Below are 19,381 nucleotides of genomic sequence, written 5' to 3'. Positions count from 1 at the left end.
AACGCATTGACAATATTATATTTCACGGAGAATGCGGTTCTCCGGCTGACCATTATAATTATCGCCACCGTCGCCATCATCGAATCCGCATTTATTTTGTTTTTGCACACATGTGTATATATTATTATAATATATTTGCAAAACTGTACAATAGTAGGTAGTAGGTACCTATCGGTTCCGCTCGTATTTACGAAACGTCTTATCGTCAGCCGGTTTGTAGTGTTTTCGTGTTCGTTTTGTTCGCTTTTAAGCTAGGTACATTAAATATTATGACTCACGACCAAACCGCTAAATGCTAATCATTGAAATACCACACAACAGAGTTGGGAAAATTATTTAGCTGTCCGCGTGTCACGTGCACTTTTAACCTTACCTATAAGGCTATACGTATAAGTCGGATTATAAATCATTATAATATGGTGAGTAGAAAGCGCTAATAGAAACATAATGAAATTAGTTTTTTAAGATTTATGTTTTAACTAGGTGGTTTTAATGTGTTATACCTAGTAATAATTAGGTCTAGGGATTTCAACGTCATAGAAAATTCCAAAAACGAATTATTCATATTTAATTTGCTGACGGAAAAATTATACGACTAAAAATAATAATTTTAGACAAATACGAATATAAGTATGTATAAAAATCTTTTACGAGTTACATTTTTAATAAAAATATTGAAATAAGATTTAAAAATCGGGTTTTAGTGTTAAATGTCCCAAATGTCTTGTCCATTAAAAAATGAAAAAAAAAACAACAAAAACATATAAAATTTATTAATCAAATTGAAAAATACACGTGGAACGTAATTGATATAAAATGAGTATCACGTTAAATAGTTGCGGAAAACAATATAAATTGTATCAATATTTTTGCCGTACATTATAGCTTATAATATCATTGAGACATTGAACAAATCAATGTTAGTGGGGGTTTGGGTGCGTTTATTGTCCCCAGTTTTTAAATCAGTAGTATCTATCATAATCTATTATTAATTCATTTTTATTTTATTATATTGAAAAATTATTATATCCAACTATAAATACTAAGCTTAAATCTTTTATGTTATTAATCGGTTGACGTGGGGGAATCAAAACTGCTCATTGTAATACATGTTTTTAAGACTTTTTGGAACCCCTGTTTTATTTTATTGAAATCGCTTTACTTAATATTATTATACATTTCAATTTATTAGATTCGTGTTATGATATGTGTAATATTGTTTGATTTTAACAAATTTGTTTACAACTTGGAGTTGTCTAAAGTACGAAGTTTGCAATTTTAATTTCTAAACACTCGGCATCGAACCAAAGTTTCATAAAAATTCAATACTTAGCTCATTGAGGCACACTAGATAAGATTGAAAAACAAATATAGTTTATCATACCTTACACAAAATAATATTAAATAGGTAACACAACATGTGATTGACATATAATTGTAAACCATGATTAAAAATTGTGTTTAATAGTCGACAATAATTTAATAAGAAAATAAATTAGAAAATGCTTTTATGTTTATTGTTTATTGGTCATATAGTTATAATACTTTTTTTCATAATTAGATAAAAATTTGTACCGAGTGGATAATGGTTTTATATTGCTGTCATTTTTATTGAGTTAGCTACATATTAATTTTATTATTCTGTTTTAATTTTAAACTATATAATATTATACCTGATTTGAAACCAAATTGTTGTAAGCATATAGTTATAGGCGTAATTAGGGAAGCTTAGAAGGTGTTAGCATTCTCAATTTTAAAATTATAGCAACCTCTAATATTTTTCGTTTTCATTTATCAAGATAACTTCGAATAAAAAAAAAAACAAAAAAAGTTCGTAACCAAACATCAGATTATTATTAATAAAACACTATTATTCTAAAATTAAAATTTCAATTTTAGTTTTAGTGCTTAAAAAATTCAGTTCAAACATCCTCGTTTTTTAAATTTTTTTTTATTGAATTTGAGGCTTTCAACTTATGAGATATGAATACATATTTATTTTTAAATATATAAATTACTTATGACACCATCTATTGTCTAATCTATCATTTTTCTATAATGTTATAATTAATAATAAAAACTTTGATAGGTTTTATACGTTTAAATTAATTGCTAACTATAGTATTTTAAGTATTTAGTGGAGTGTGCGCTCCGAGTATAATAAACGCGCAGTGAGAAATTTATTATTTAACCTCTCTGATTTCTGCCAATGAACTATATAAATGATAATTATACGAATCGGCATTCGGAGCTACACTATACTGATCTCAACTGCAGGAGATCGCAGTGAGCCTCAGTAAAATGTTGTATTACATTAATCCATCCCGCGCGCCACGAAAACCTGATGCGTCACACAAACAACGAGCTACAGGACACGTGCCGATCTAAAAATTTAACTAAGGTAGGCAGTAATAGCATCGTACCCGATATGAAATTTAAATATATTAATGCTACTATTATACATAATAATAATATTATTAAGTAGTACGAGTCGAAGTGTGGTAAAACACTGAAACTACGCATTCGATATTTCGATCGAATAACAACTAACTACACGACGGACAACGGTGGGTACGCTTTTTTTTCCGCCGGGCCGGAGTCATTAACGGGTTCATAATCTTTATCGCGTCATAGACGTCACACGTCGCGCGATCCCGTTTTTTTATTTATTTATTATATGTATATAATATATTATTATTATTGTACACGCAGTATTAAAAATAATTTAATGCCATGAATTGTTTGTTTATCGTCCTCACGAACGCCATTAACCCGGCCGCCGAGCCGTAGAAAATCCTAACGAAAACCCAACGTGCACTATCCCCGGGTATTTGACAAATCACCGAAATAATAATAATATTATTATTATTATTAGTCACCGCTGTCGTGAACGCGATGACGATAATATTGTAATTACCGGACCGGCTTGTACCGCACGCGGGTTCTTCGGGACGTAAAAATAATGATAAATACATTGGTCGTCGACCACCAATACGCCGAGCCATGGGTATTATACGCATAATAATAATATTATAGGTATAATGTATATATACGATATTATGTACAACCGAATATTTTGTTGTGTACAGCTCCGCCGGATGAGACGTCAGGCGACTCGCATCAATAACCGCATCGACCGGGTTATAGGTCCTGTTTTTAGCTGCAGGTACTATTAATGCGCGTAAAAAGGAACGAATAAAACAAAAAAGGCTTAATTTTTTTTCTTTTGACTGATTCGTTTTTCGAAACATTTATTTCCAAAACTATGTAATAATATTATAATATATATAGGTATACCTGTACACTTGGTGTTTACAGTTTAATAATTGACACTATATTTGTATAAATCGATCTATTAAAATAGTTTTTTTTTGGTTGATTTTTTTTTACACACACGAAAATATACAAAATGCTAAAAAATACGTAATAATGAACAATAATAATTACAATAACAAGAATAATAACATTGGCTAATGATGTCGCGCGCATAATATAACATAATAATATATCATCGATAAAAGTATAAGACATTATGCGCACGTACTTCTATATAAATTGCACTTGGCCAGCCGTAATCATATTAACGTATACTTATCGCACATGTGCCTATATTAAAATAATTTATTTTTTAGCACACGATGATTACATAATACATTATAGGCGTACCTATTGAACATGTATACAGTATAAACGTATAAAAAATATGTTTGACAAATAAAATATATATATATAAAAAAAAATCAACAAATTCGATACAATTACGCTTAATAATAATAAAAATAATAAAACAAGAATAATATGGACGGTAGTTCATAATAATAATAATAATAATAATTAACTAAATAATAATGATATAATTTGACTTACATGATACGATAAGATTTATACATTATACTGTAAGGCTTTTCCTACGAAAATCATCTAAAAACAGAGATCACAGGCGCAGCTTGGTGGATAAAATATATAATATATAATAATATTATGTACATAAAATACGAGGATCGAACAGACGTTCAATATTTTTTACAAAACGCACTAAGTCTTTACAATATATTATTTACAATAACGCGAGCCATGTGACTCATACACATGCACTCGTGGTCATTAAAATGGGTATAATATTATGTTATGATACAATTGTCTATACTATATTTATCGGGACAGATCGATATGTACGTTAGATATTTCGTATACGTAGTAATTCTTTTATTGCGAAACCAACAATAACTAGGGAAATATAAGGAAAAACATTTATAGACATATAATGTTTTTAAACGCTTACAGACATAATTCTACTGTTTTATACGTTTTTTGTGTACTAAATATATTTTTTTTTAATGTATTTACTGAGAATTCACATTAAAAGAATCACTCTGTATACGACACGTATACAAAAAATGCAGAATGCAGTTATACGTACAAAGCGTCCGCCACCGCTATCAATACGCTAACTACGCGAACCGTACGATAATAATATATTGCTGGTATAATTGTCGGCTGCACTCGAGAGTATCGTTCGCGCGATATAACGTCATATATTATATGTACGAGAGAAAAAATTAAACGTTCGTGTTTTTATGACTTCGGACGAGACGAAAAATAGCACTTCGCGGTGGCGTTCTAGCGAGGCCAACATTGCAATGATGATTTCTCGTAATCCTCGCGTCCACTCGTCACATGTCGCTTTCACGACGTCCGTCTGCAAAAAAAAAAAAAACACCAAAAACGAAATTAGCATAATAATATTATTAGATTTTGTGGCATACTATCACGGCGATACTGAAACACTGCACCGTAGAGCATAATATAATAAGCGCAATTAATTTTGTGCGCTTTCTATATCGTAAACGTATTATATACGTAACTGTAGTGATCCTATATAATATAATATGCTGCAGTTGTAGGTAAAGTCACGGAAATTGCGACGTTTGAAAGGTATATAACAATGTGTAGGGGCCACGCGCAGTTTATACTTCACGAATGAAAAACTCGACTTTCCCGAATCATCATAATATCGAACGCACGCTGTGTTGTTTTCAGTTCGCTGTCTCCGTACATAATTATGGCAGAAAAAAAAACAGGATTTCAAAAATAATATGTCATTCGGTGTTTTTTGAAGGTAGCCTCAGAGACGTAGAACGAAAATGCCTCATTATAATTGTATTATTATTGCTACCGTAAAATAATTGAAACACACGTCATTAACATCGAGACGACAAATTGGGAAGTATTCATCAAATTTTAATAATCCTTCACAGACCACGTGCGTATTATGTACCTACACTGGGTGAATTGTTTAACAGTAAACTGTTCTTAGTAGAAATCTGAAAAAAAATGTTTTAATATTTGTGTTGTCGAAAATATGTTTTGTTCACAAGTTGAAGTCGTCATAAAACTATATTTTTAAAAACAAATTTTTATTTTTTTTCAAAATTGTCGTTTCGTAAATTAAATTTCGAATTATGTAAAACATATATTTAATATATATAGGTACTTAGTAGGTATCTATCTACTCAACAACGTGAATACTTTTCGAGACTGTTTACTGTTAAAAGAATCACCAGGTGCCTATATATTATTTGTATTTACATTTCACGTTCATTTGCATATCGTCGTGTCTACTGTCGTCGCCGCCGTTGCTGTTACTTCGGCAGCGGCGGCGGCAGCGGCGGCGTCGGCTCAGTCTACCGTTGGCGGACTGCGACCAACACGTACATTTCCCACGTTACATACCTACACATCCGTGTTCACACACAGACACACAGACACACATCACACACACATACACATGTACTAAACAACGATCAACAGCATCCGGTCCCCGCTCGGAAACCCGACATTATAAATCCCCCGAAAAGAATTACAAAAAAAAAGAACAATATAGTAATAATAATAATTGTAATGATATAACGACGTAGGTAAAATTTTTCGTGGCCTGCCGCCGAGGACGCGGTCGGTATGCTCATAAGGTACATCCGCTATACAACCATATACGCGTGTACGTAATAGCCGTACCAATATTATGAGACTATGTGATGATGAAGGGGAGGGCGAGTAATGATACAGCGGTGGTCCGATAGCTTGGCGCCATGGGCCGTGGTGAGTATATGAAAAAAAAATAGTTACCGCAGTGGTTAAATGCGTTTCGTTCTCTCGCTGTTTCCAAAACTATATTATGTATGGCGCGCGACGACGGCAAACCACTCGTAATTATTCATGTAATGTATGTATCTGTGTTTATAAAACACTAAGTCCTGTGGGTTGTAGACTGGCTGACTAAACGATTGATGTCGAAACTGCCGAACCGATTCGTATAAGATTTGTATTATTTACATTAAAATAAGTTATTTGGTAAAAATCGTATTTTAAATGGGAACTCGTGCAGGGATTTGTTATTCCGCGAAAAACGAATAATTTTTTCTTTGTATAAATTTGTGATTGGTTACACAAAATAAAATCGTTATTATGATTTGATATAGCTATATTTAGATACCATATTTTTGGTCAAATTGACTCAATAATTAATTTATTAAAAATTTGTGAACTTTCAGTTTTACGAAATTTACGGACTTTAACTCATATAATTGGTTAATATTATATTATTATAGCGTAGTCCATAGAAGGCTGGTACAAAAAAAAAAAACATACGGTACCCAATATTTCAATACACATAGATGTAGGAGGTATACCATTACTACACTGATGACGTGTACCATATTATATCAAACACTTTATGAAGAACAAACAGGTATTAACGAGTTACAAATTAAAAATAATTATCAATTATCGAATACAAAAATATGTGAAGTATCTTATGAATATTAAAATATCAATATATATAATAATAAAAATATTTATGCATAGGTAATGAAATCACAAATACCAAAATCCAAAATATGACACTATTTTAATTTTATTATGATTTAAAAGATGTGCGGTGGGTATAACTCTAGATTCCTTTTTTTGGTGGGTCAGAGAGAAGTGTTCGACTGGAATCAACTGCTTTCTTAAAATTATTTTCGAAAATACGAAAAATATTGAAATTCATCGAAAATTAAAAGCGTATACTATTTTTATTACCGATTTCTTGAAGAAAATCAAATTTTATCTTTTAAAACGTTTGACTAAGTTAGTTCACTTTTTATCCGTTTTTCGAGCTATTAATAAATGATATACCTACTCATAAGTTATAGTATCTATCTTTGGTAGTTTTTAACCCAACTCATTATTTTCTGAATTAATTTAGCTAGTTAAAAACAATATTATTGACTCGCTCGCCTTGATAATTTAGATGTGTAACTGTTGTGACGTAGAATGCTTCGGGTATATGTTGTCAGGTTTTTAAATTTAACACGATGACGAATATCGTATTTTAATTCGAACGGCGAATCGCGCTCTGATGCTGTGAGAAACAAGGATTTTTTTTATTTTCGACTTCGGATTAGCGTTATTTTGCAGGCGCCCGTATCGTTATTGTATAATTACTAATATAATAAAAATATTATTATTACTGTAAGAATTAAATCGTCTTCGACGGACAATATTCAGACAACGCGGTGCGCACGTCAGACGCACTTATATTATCACGCCCGCCGCCTGCCTACGACGTTTTAATTGAAACCGGAGCACGCCCACCTGTTGCAGTACATGCGCGCGTACATTCGGGGGTCGTCTTTGTCGGTGTGTTCACACGCTGCTCGCGATTATTATTACTATCGTCCGGAGAGGTTAAGTTTTGCTGGTCTCGTACGACTATATTATAAAGCTAATAACGTGAATAACTGTATTAGAGACGCGTGAATTGCGAGCGGGCGTAGTGCTATACGTCTATTAATAACAGACCGCGATGAAGAGACACTGTACACTTGCGCGCGGAGATCAACTTCAAAATCTCTATTTCGCCGCGTACGAATAACTCGTAGGTACGCCAAATCGGACCTCCCGCTACGTTGTACTATGACGTAACGACTAGAAATCTTCGTGCAAACGTTTGATGAGTTTTATTAATTATGAGAATTCGACGGTCCGTTTTCCGGCGTGGAATAAAAAAAAAACCAAGAAATATGCTTGCAAAAATAGGGAAATGTTGCGCAAATCATTTCAAACGTGTAAAATTATAAAAAATAATACATTCACGAATGTATCGGCTCGAATAATTATAAAATATTTGGTATTAATAATACCAGTATAATGTTAATATATCAAATGTAATAGATTATTATGTAGAGTTAGGTTTTTTAAGGGATATTTATAATTGAAAGGGTTTTTTATTTATACGCAATTAACTGATCCTATTCAGCGTTTACAGTGGTTTTAATCATTTTATATTACGTATTATTACATATTATTATACGTATGATGATATGATCATAATAATATGGCTACGCGCGTGCTCTTTTATACGGGCCGTGCAGTGATTACCGGAAGAGCGGAAAAGTGCGTTTACCTTGGACGGAAGCGTCGGCGGCCGCGGCGTCCTGGTCGACGCGCACGATGAGCGACGGCCGGTTCAGCGAACCGGGCGGCGGCGGTTGGAGCGGGAACAGCCTGTGGTGGTCGGCCGCGGCGGTGTGCGGCCACGGCGGGAACGGCACTATATAGTGCGGAGTGGGCTCGACGAGCACCTCGTGCACGTTGGGCACGTACTGTTCGCCCGGCCAGTCGAACGTGAACGTGGACGGCTGGTGATGGTGGTGATGGTGATGGTGGTGTAGGGCGTCGGCGGTGGGCACCTCGTCGCAGCCCCCCGGGTGATGGTGATGGCCGTGGTGTTGCTGCGGGGCTCCGGACGGCGCGTGGTACGAGCCACCGCTGCCGGGCGTGGGGGGCGTCGGCTGTCCGCAGTAACTGCTCGCGCTGCCGCCGCCGCCGCCGAGCATGTCCACGTCGGGCACCTTTTGCAGGGCGCCGGTCCCGGAACAGCAGTCCGACCACGGCGGACTGGGATTCCACGTTTCCATCATCAGGTCGCCGGGGTCCATGGCCGCCTTGACCAGCGCCCGGGAACGGCCCAGCGACGTGGCCGACGGCAGGGACGACGAGAGAGCGGCCACCGCGGCGGTAGCGCACCCGCCGCCCGAGTCCCCCCCGCCCATCGAAGGCGGCGACGGCGGCGAGTCGGACGCCATCGAGTGGCCGCCGTCCTCGATCTTCAGCGGCGGCGTCTGCTCGGGCGAGTGTATGGAATAGTCGACGGGTTCGGGTTCCAGCCTGTGCCGTTTCGACGCCACCGGGGTCGTCGTCGCGGCCGCGCCGGTGGTCGCCGCCGCGGCGGTTCCGGTCGACGTCGCGGCCCCCGCGGCGTACCGGAAGTATCCGTCCGGTAACTGGTGGAAGTGCACCGGTTGTTGTTGCTGCTGCTGCTGCTGCTGGTGGTGGTGTTGTTGTTGTTGGTGTTGCTGTTGGTGGTGTTGCTGGTGGTGCTGGTGGTCCGCTGACGGGTAAGCGCCGTCCTGCTGGTGCGGCGACTGTTGGTGGTGATAAGCGTACACGGGCGTCGCCGACGGCGGGGGCTGCACCTGTGCCGGCCCCGTGGACGGCACTCGCGGTGACGTCTGCGCTTCGAACTGCATCCCGTACTGAAGTTTGCTCTGCACCATGTAATAGTGGTACAGCCAACTGTTTGCCCGCATCACGGCCGCTTCTTGATCCCTGTGCCAAACGCGAAAAACACGATGTAATGAATTGTTATTTACAATAAAAGACAAATTTTCGATGAAGTAAAAGAGATGACAAATTGTGTCAGTTACATCGCAATACATCGATTATTACTCTCGTTCGTAGATGGCACGACTTTGACTCAGCACGATGCTAACCTAATTTTTTTTATTAAAACTATTTGGTGATACAGATTCTACAACTCTTCTTATTTCGACTATATCTTTCAAAGTACCTCTTATTCGTATAAATCATACTATTCTGATGCTTGTTTTATTCAAACACCATTCATAACGAACTACGGTTTAAAACTTTAAAATATGAACATGCGGTGTGCTGTTTTTTCTATTTTTACCCAATTTAATTACAATTTGTACATTTTTTTCTTATTGTTAAATACTTCAATTGATCGTTTAGTTTTAGAATAAAATGCTGTGATTATGTTTGCTAACCTAACCCAATGTGCTCGTGTGCAATCAAAATAAATAAATAAATGATTTTCCACTTGATGTATTTATAGGAATTTTTTTATATTTTTTTAAGTTACTTGTATAAAATTATTTCAATACACAAAAAAGTAGTTTCATAGTCAGCTTAAATTTGCAGGTCGTTTCCGGATTGGAAAGAGAGTGAGATAATCAATATTATAGCTATAGAAGCGAGAAAAAATTAAATTAAAAAAAAAAATGATAGTCTTACAGATACGATTTACTGCAGTTATATAATATTTTTATGATAGTATTTAATCACGATTACATAAATTTCGTTTTAAAATCCAATTTATGCAGCTATTTGATTAATATTATACTAGTATAGTACTATGTTTTTTTATCGCGTGGGAGATGAATTGATTCTTGCGCAAATTTATATGGACCTATACATAAATAACAGAGGTGATACAAATAAAAAGCTAGAGCACGCGTCTATAAGCAGTAAATTTCTTGAAACGATAGCGGTCGGTATTACGTCAAACTATTACGGTCGGCACGATTGACTGCGTACGATTTATACAACATTTTGATATACCTACGTCGAAGAAATAAAGTATAAACAGCGTATTTATATAAAATATATAAATTGTAATTAATCTATAAACATTTTCAGAAAAAAAAAACTGTATACCGTTATTTTTATAATTATAAATTTTAGTCGACAAAAATGCGACGAGATAAGACGTTTATTGAAACACTGCAGAATGTTCACGAAGAACGCTACAGATTTAGACTTTCACTTTGAATTTTTCAAACATTTTTAAATGCGGTTTGTTTTTTAAATGCACGTTTAAACCAGTGTAAACAATAATATAATTTTAAAACGTTTTCAAATCTTCATCTATTAACGTTCTTTTTTATGAATGTAATTTACGCTTAATCGACATACCGTATATTGCATACTGGCTAATACTGCACACTGCACAGTATGCACCAATAGAAACAGAATCGCGGAACTAGACACCATTATAATATTATATACTTTTATATGTATTATTTATTTATATAGCGGTCTGTGGTAAATTTGCATTTCACAGGTTACGGGCGGGAACGCGCATCTTTACGTATAAATTGTATAATATATACATCGCGGCAGGCGGCGAACGTTGTGCTGATTTTTTCTTTGCCCGACCTGCCGCAACAGACAACCGGGTGAATTAACATAATTAAATGCTCATTGAATCGCAATATTATAATAATAATCTCAGCGGTCGAGTAATTATAAGCTCGACATTTTCCGGTTGAGCTAGGTCAGATAATTGGACGAGATGAATCATTTGGCTTATACGAGTTCATATCATATATTGTATATAATATATACATAATATACAGTAGTACGTAAAACCTCGATAATTCGAATTAATAAAAGGAGACTGATAGAGGATGTGTAATATAGATGATAGATGATATTTTTTTGTAAACAACATTAATATGCATCTAAATTCAAGTTGCGCGATAAAACCGATTGGTAATATGACAATCATCGAATAGTGTATTATTATGATTTATGATTAAATATTTATTTTATTAATTATTTTCCAAAAATTTTAATGTCTAGATAGTATATATTAGAGCAACAGAGTTACATCACGAATATTTGAAAAAGTTTCTAGGTTGGAATGTATGAACATAAGCTTGTTATTCATTGCTAAAAATAATTAATATAATTGCGCGCTACACGCATTATACCTAATATTATAAAATACGTGCGCGCGTATGGCGTATATAGGTACGTTGTTTGATATTATTATCCCTATAGGTGTTTTTGACCGCCATCGCAAGATTGACAGTTTTACCGAAAACAAAAAAAAAAAAAAAAATCTCGCCCGTGACTATATAATTAAACGCGTGCACATCACATACCTTATACGTCTTGTACACTTACATATTATATACATAATATGTGTTTAGAACGCGATCTGCTGTAACCCGCGAGGCGTGCGCGCGGTGTTTTGAACGTCGACATTTTGATGTTTATTTCGTAAGGTTCCAAATCATATACCACATAGATACCTAATCAAACGCGGATAATAATAATAATGATTATTTTAGGTTTGTGTGATTTTTTTTTCTCTCTCGTGCCCGACGTCATAATAATTCCGAAACCAGCGACCGTCATCGTCGTTTCGAGCTTATGTACCTGGGTGGTATATCACCGGGAGAACAACAATATAGTATGTTGTCTACTGTAGTGCGTACGTGTACGCTTTCCTATCTTGTTCTATATATTTTAATAAAACGTTTATTTTGCAAACAAAATTTTTTAATACGTATTATGGATACACAGAGTATATAGCATACACGAGTGTATGTATAGGTAGGCAAGTTTTAAACTTAAAAAAAGAAATATAAAGTCATATTATAATAATTTGTGAGCCCCTCCATCTTTAAAATTAATAATCGTGATTACAAACTGAGAATATTGCATTTTTTTTTTTTTTTTGGGGGGGGGGGCTCTGCAGCGTGCAGTTGCGTACATTGTATTGGGCCATTGAGGGCAACAATAAGAAAGCGCTAGCATCGTATACAACTTCATAATATAATATATTTATATATATATATGTGTGTATATATGTCTAGATAGTGGAAAATTGTTGCCTTCCCCTTTCCCTTTGCGTTCAAGTATAATTATTATCATAGTAAATGTGATCTCCCCGGTCGATTCGTCGATTTCGCGGTGGTTTATTATATATTACAGTCGTCGACCATAATATAGCGTATTATGTACTATATTGTTGTTATTATTACATTTTTTTTCCACAATTTTCCTCAGCCAACTATTATATTGTACATGTTATTATGATCATTGGCCGTCACGACCGTGGACGATTTCAGGAGTTTCTTTAATTGCAGGTTTCTACGTTTTTGTTACGCGTCTTTTTGTCTTTCGAATATCGCGATCCGACGTCGCGCGGGATACATATAGATATCTATGATGCTGAAATAGAATTAACTCAGACAATGACAGCGATCTTAATACTCGGCTATATAGGACATGGCGTACAATATTACCGAGTGGTGAAGGAACCAGATTTTAAGAGGTGGAACTATAAGTAGATCCGAAAAACTTGCTAAAAAATAATTGTGATTTTTATTTTTTGAATTGCCGTAAAATATCGCGGCGACGGGCGTTCCATATCACATAGAATATATTCACAGGCGTGCGCACGGGTATACAGACTATAGTGCCACACTTTTGCATTGCTTGCAATGTGTGGTAGACACTTTTTTCAGATGGCATATAAAATCTCAACAAGACATATTTCAGAAAAATAATAAATTCGGTTGCACGCTATTTACGGTTTTATTGTGTGACAAGAATCATGAAATTATATCCGGCTTTTCGCGAAGGATTTTCCACCGCGCGCTCGGCAAAATTCCGTGACACCTTGTTGATATAATGTTAAAAAATACTATAATATTTATGATATACATTGCACATATTTTATTATATTATGACACCTATACCTATAAAGACTATGCAGTATTGTACAAGTCATTACCGGATAGACGGCTTCCCACTATGGGAATCGCAGAGATATCGAAAACATTGAGGTACACATAACATATTATAATATAATAATATGGACGCGGCTATTATAATATAGAAACGGATAATTACAAAGTTCGCCGAGGCGCGAACGCGTTGCGAATAACTGACGCGCTATGGGCGGTGGGGAGGTGCTCGTCGGGTTGTTTAACAGATCGGAATCGATTGTTTTCCAATATAAATTATATCGATTCCTCCGCCTTCTCCCGTTCACCGCCCGCCAACGGCGCCGTACACACATCTGACCTCTGCTGCAGCCACAAAGTCGATGACGCCCTCTTCGTGTTCAGCGAGTGTTATAATAATAATATACCTAGTGTTTATTATGTATGGGTACGTATGGGATGACCATTGACCATATATAATATATTATATGCGAGATTGCATGTGTTCATCACCGTTTTAATTTGAATCACATAATAAATTATACAGGGTGATTAGCCAAGCAATTACTATAGCCTCCTCCCCAATTTTATTCCTTTAATGATGCAAATATTGTTAACATTTGTTTATTATAAAGATAGTGTTCTACAATGGTGTTATCAAAACGTGTAACCTTTATAATTTTAATGTAAGTTTTAAAGTAGATAGATATTTTAAAAAATTTGAACAAATAGTTTAGAGTTACCCATCTAACTTTGTGTACTGATAATATGGTTTATTATTACACTTAAAAAGTGGTTATAATTTTAAAAATGAAGTCTATATAACACACAGGTCACTCGATAAAGTTTAAATTATACAAAAATCATTGTGTATACGCTTATAAATTTGTTACAAACATTATAATTTAAATAAAATGTAATGTTAAGGATTAAAAGAGATATGAGTGTGGTTAGTGAATCATTCTGTATATGTACTGATTTACTGTACATATATATTACATTTATCGTACATCAGTGGCTTAACTAAGATTTCTAAAAACGAGGAGGAAAAAGGTAATAAAAATACCTTGCACTAGAGATAACTTTTATTATCATTAAATACGTCCTACTGAAATGAATATCATTTTTAACAACTTTTTATTTATTACAAACAACAAAGTCGTATGTACGTCTTAAATTGATAACTCGTTTCATGTAAAACTTCTACAATCATTATTTATTTTTTTGCTACATTGTCTTATTTAACAGAAATACGGCCAATGACGGGAGGCATGTCCCCCTTTAACCCCTGAGTCTATGTTATTGTATATAATATAATAAAAAAAAAAAAACGAAAATTGTGAGATATTTAAACGGGCCGTGTGGCGATGGACTTCTGATGACGATGACTAAACGCCCGCGATATTCATGGCGCGAAAATAGCCGCTGTTAATGATATGTATATTATATTATTATAATACCTATACTATATAATAATAATTCGTCGATCTGCGGTAATCGGTGTGCGAGAGAGAGAGGTCGCTGGCAATTATAAATTCCTCCCGCAGCATACCTATATATTATGTACGATACATTTATAATAGGTACACTCAATATCACAATATCATAATACTTATACATAGTATAATATTATGTATATATATATATAAACACACTGTCACGCAATTAACCAAGATCGGGTGAGTAAATGTACGATGGTTTTGGGGAGGGGGGGTGGGTTGAGTGGTCGACCGCGATATAGTCTTGGTCCGGCGGTAGGAGAAGAGGAGGACGCGGTGCGTGTGGGAACTACGGGTCGGGGCACGCGCGTTCGTTTTATTATTTTTTCGTCATTATGTTTTTTTTCTTGTGTTTCACATAGTGCTATTATAATAGTTGTAATAAGTCGCCGCCATCGCAGTGCGCTCGCGTTTTTATCGGGTTCGCATCGGAGCGAGCAGGCGCACAAGCTCGCGTGTGAATTATGGCCGCGGCACGTTATAATATTATTGTTATTATGATCCACGAAACGGGCGAACCGGCGAATCGCTCGACTTGAGATGTGATATACGTATATCAAATAATACATAGTATATTATATAATACGAACGCGGTCGAATAAACTCAAGTATAATATATATATATATATATAATATATATATATATATACTACACATCTTTGACGCCATCGCGTGCTTCTTATGTACGATAACCTGCGGTCAGGATTGAATACGCAAAAAAGTTTAAAAATATACACGCGAAAAGCGAAATAAAATAATTCATTTTTAAAAGTTATAACTTTAACGATTATAAATATATATATTTTTTTTTTATTTTTTTTTTTTAATTGGCTGTAGAAGAACAACATATTATGAGAAATGTTGTAAAAATGTTCAAATATTTTTACACAGAAATACGTTTTTTATCGATATGTATGGAAAAAAAAATTATAAATAGTCGAAAACTTAATTTGTCTATTAATAGTTCAAAAAAAGTCAAAATATTTTGATAATTATGAATAAGAAATGATAAATAAATAAATATTTGGTTAAAATTTAAAATTTCTAGTTATTCGTTTTAGAATTATTATAATAAAATAAAGAAAACAATTTAAAAAAAAAAAAACGATTTTTGCTTAAATATCCCTGATTTTTCAATTTTTTTTTTATTTTCCTATAGTTATTTTTAAAAGTATACTGGACATTTTTTGCTACTCTTGACCCTTCCCTCCTTCCCCAAGTTAACAATTAGATTCAATATGATATAAGACAATACCTCCAAGTTGAAAAATCAAAGCATTTTCACTGCTCCAAAAGGTGATTTACAGACCAAAAAAATAACACACACACATCACTGTAGAGTTCCTTGGATTTTTATTTTAATTCAAAAATATTTTACGGACCCTCTTAAAGTACACTGTATTAACACGATTTAACATCCCCGGTGTTTCAGAATTTCACCTGAGATTATAATACTTTTCTTCGCGTAAATCGTCACGTTTCCATTACAAAGGCGTAGCGACTTGGCCACTTGAACCCACATGTCTTTCCGCATATGTTGTACATCAGCTATACATAATAATAATTTGTTTCGGCCAAGGTAGTATTATAAAATTTTTTGACTTATTTTATATAATAAAACAATAATTTTGGCCTTATTACGTGTTATACCTAATATTATAATAACGCATAATATACTATATTATCACGCTTCATTTCCGCAAAACGTCCGAGCACATTATATTTATACACGGTGTACCCATAGGTATTATAATAATATCATCATTATGCTCAAGTCGCACATTATAATACTAGTCCGTCGTAGAATTTCGTGTCGCAAAACCATAACACACGTTCGCCACAGCACCATTATAATATCACTCTACGTATTATATATTTGTATGTTACGTTTATACTTACCTACTGCGACCACCCGAATAACATCGTCATGCGTAGGTATTCATTATAACATAATATTATATAATGTATAGTGTGTCTAGGCATGATATTCGCGAATTTTCCACTCGTTCTCACGATTTTGATATCGTTGTAACTCGTATACGAGTACATTATAGGTATATTCCTACAACGCCGCGAAAACATTTGTTTTTTCTTCATTTTTGAGACATACATGCAGTACACGATGTATATTTCGCGAACCGTTAGTTTTTCTTAGTCGTGTTAGATTAAAACAGCACATCGATTTTCCCACGAACGATATAAGGGACAATTATAATGATATACATAATATTGATCGGGTATGAGTTTACTGCAGTATATTGTAGGTATACATTGATAATATATACCAACAAGACTAGACGAGCCTTGGGTTTGACACGCTTAGAATTAATCATGGTAGAGTTTAATTTATTTACTTAACGCAATAACTTGAGCTTATTCATTATAACTTCTTTAACTCCGCGTTTACATAACAAAAAATGCAAATTTTTTTCCACTATCATAAACTAAGTTGATGCTTAATTTTAATTTTTTCAGTTATATTTGTACGTATGGTATCGAGTATGGTATAATAATATAGTGTATAGTTCTATATGAATGTGAATGCCTGCACAGTGCATATGTAACCGCCACAGTGCTATTAGAACTTTTTTAAAATAGATGTACGTACTATAATGGGCGGTCGGTAATATTGAACCACATTTTATCTATCTGCTTCGTTCAAAATATTTGTTTACCTTTTACTACATGGAGATTGGGCAATAAATTACATCAATATTTTTAAAGATCTGGAAATTGGGGTATTTTGTTTTTATTATTTTTTTTAAATAATGCCGTACAAATTTCACAAATTCAAATATGTTTTTCTTTTTTTCGCATTTTTAAATTTTATTATGAATATAAGTTTTTCGAATTAAAGTATGTTTCCTGATTTTTAATATTCCTATGCTTCTAATTTTAGTATAAACTTCTGATTACATTTCAAATGGAACAATATTAACAAAATATGAAATTCATATGTGACGTATTAAAATAAATATTATTTTATTAAAATTTAAATGTAATAGTGGCCCGATTACCGTATATAGCGTTTTGAAAGAAGGCTAATTGTAGCCGGTCGCTCAATATTATAATTCAACTAAATCGGGCTATAAAAATATCATTAACTTTGCCAGCCTTGGTATATACAATAAAAGGTAAAAATTATCTGATATTGACGTTTTTTCATACTCTGTTTGCTATACTGAACCAGATAGCTCTCGTATACTCTGGTATATTCGCAAAATATGTTTCACCTCTTGGTGTATATTACAAAACGATGTTAGAATATATTCACTATAAAATTATAACCGTCGCGTCTTTCCAATTTCCGATTTCATTAAACATATTACATTTTATGATGTTGCACTTCGTACAATGTACAGTGTACACACTTCGTACAATGTACACACACACACACACACACACACACACACACACACACTTAAGGTTTCTGTACACGGATTCTGGTGCAAGTGATACGCGTCGTAAGACTATACGCCTATGTCACGAGACATAATACAGTGCGTATATTATTTATGTACATAATATAATAATATATGCCCATATATGCGAGTGTGCGCTATAGTTTTCCATGCGGTCGGTTATCATTTGCAGTGTTCCAGTTGATCGTATCGGTTTATTTAATATTATAAGCTTTTAAACGTGTCGTCTCTTATTCTGGCGCAGGTACGAGTACCTATTTATATATTTATATATATATATATATGGTATAAAATGTATACGAACGGCTTTCAGATCATTAAATTTCGCAATATTTTATATACTTCACATAAGTCGCTACGAATATCATTTATATCTACGGTATAATATTATATTTAATACATGCGTATATTATATTGAATATTAACGTGTTTTCATTCGGCTGGTACGATCATGAGTAATACGCCCCGTGAATATTGATATCAATACATCGGTTATCTAAATATATATAATTTTATATCCATTATTTTTTTATAACTTTTTATTATTTGAACCATATATTACACCATTACACTGTAGCAAAGAAAATGGGTAAACACTAAAGTGATTTAATTACGTTTTATATTACGTATTATAATTTATGATGTGTCTATTTATTCTCTTTAAAGAAATGATTTATTTTATTATTATTAATTATTATTATTGCCACATGAAATAATTACAGATTATTATATCTTATACATCTTATTTAATTTCAGTCGTAAAATGTGTTTTAAATTAAATACAGGCACTTTCTATTTCTCTAAATACAATTTTGCATTAAAATATCGAGAACGACGAGAACTAGCCACTTTGATTTAAACCGAGATTTATTAAAAG

The 19,381-nt window shown here is 34.1% G+C and overlaps 1 protein-coding gene across 1 annotated transcript in view; it reads right to left on the bottom strand.

Annotated features, from left to right (window-relative positions):
• Positions 1-3,213: 3,213 nt before the first annotated feature.
• LOC114121459 (neuronal PAS domain-containing protein 4A) overlaps positions 3,214-19,381 on the bottom strand; it is a 111,225-nt gene continuing 95,057 nt past the window's right edge. Inside the window, exons 9-10 of the mRNA XM_050201794.1 lie at positions 8,447-9,651; positions 3,214-4,699 (exon numbers count right to left, since the gene is read on the bottom strand). Coding sequence (XP_050057751.1) covers positions 4,674-4,699; positions 8,447-9,651 — 1,231 coding nt within the window. The 3' untranslated portion in view covers positions 3,214-4,673. The remainder of the gene's footprint in view (positions 4,700-8,446; positions 9,652-19,381) is intronic.

The sequence above is a fragment of the Aphis gossypii genome, chromosome 2 (genome assembly GCF_020184175.1).
Source record: "Aphis gossypii isolate Hap1 chromosome 2, ASM2018417v2, whole genome shotgun sequence".
Classification (NCBI taxonomy): Eukaryota; Metazoa; Arthropoda; class Insecta; order Hemiptera; family Aphididae; genus Aphis; species Aphis gossypii.
Note: the sequence above shows the minus strand (reverse complement) of the source record. Positions and strands in the feature narration are given on the sequence as shown.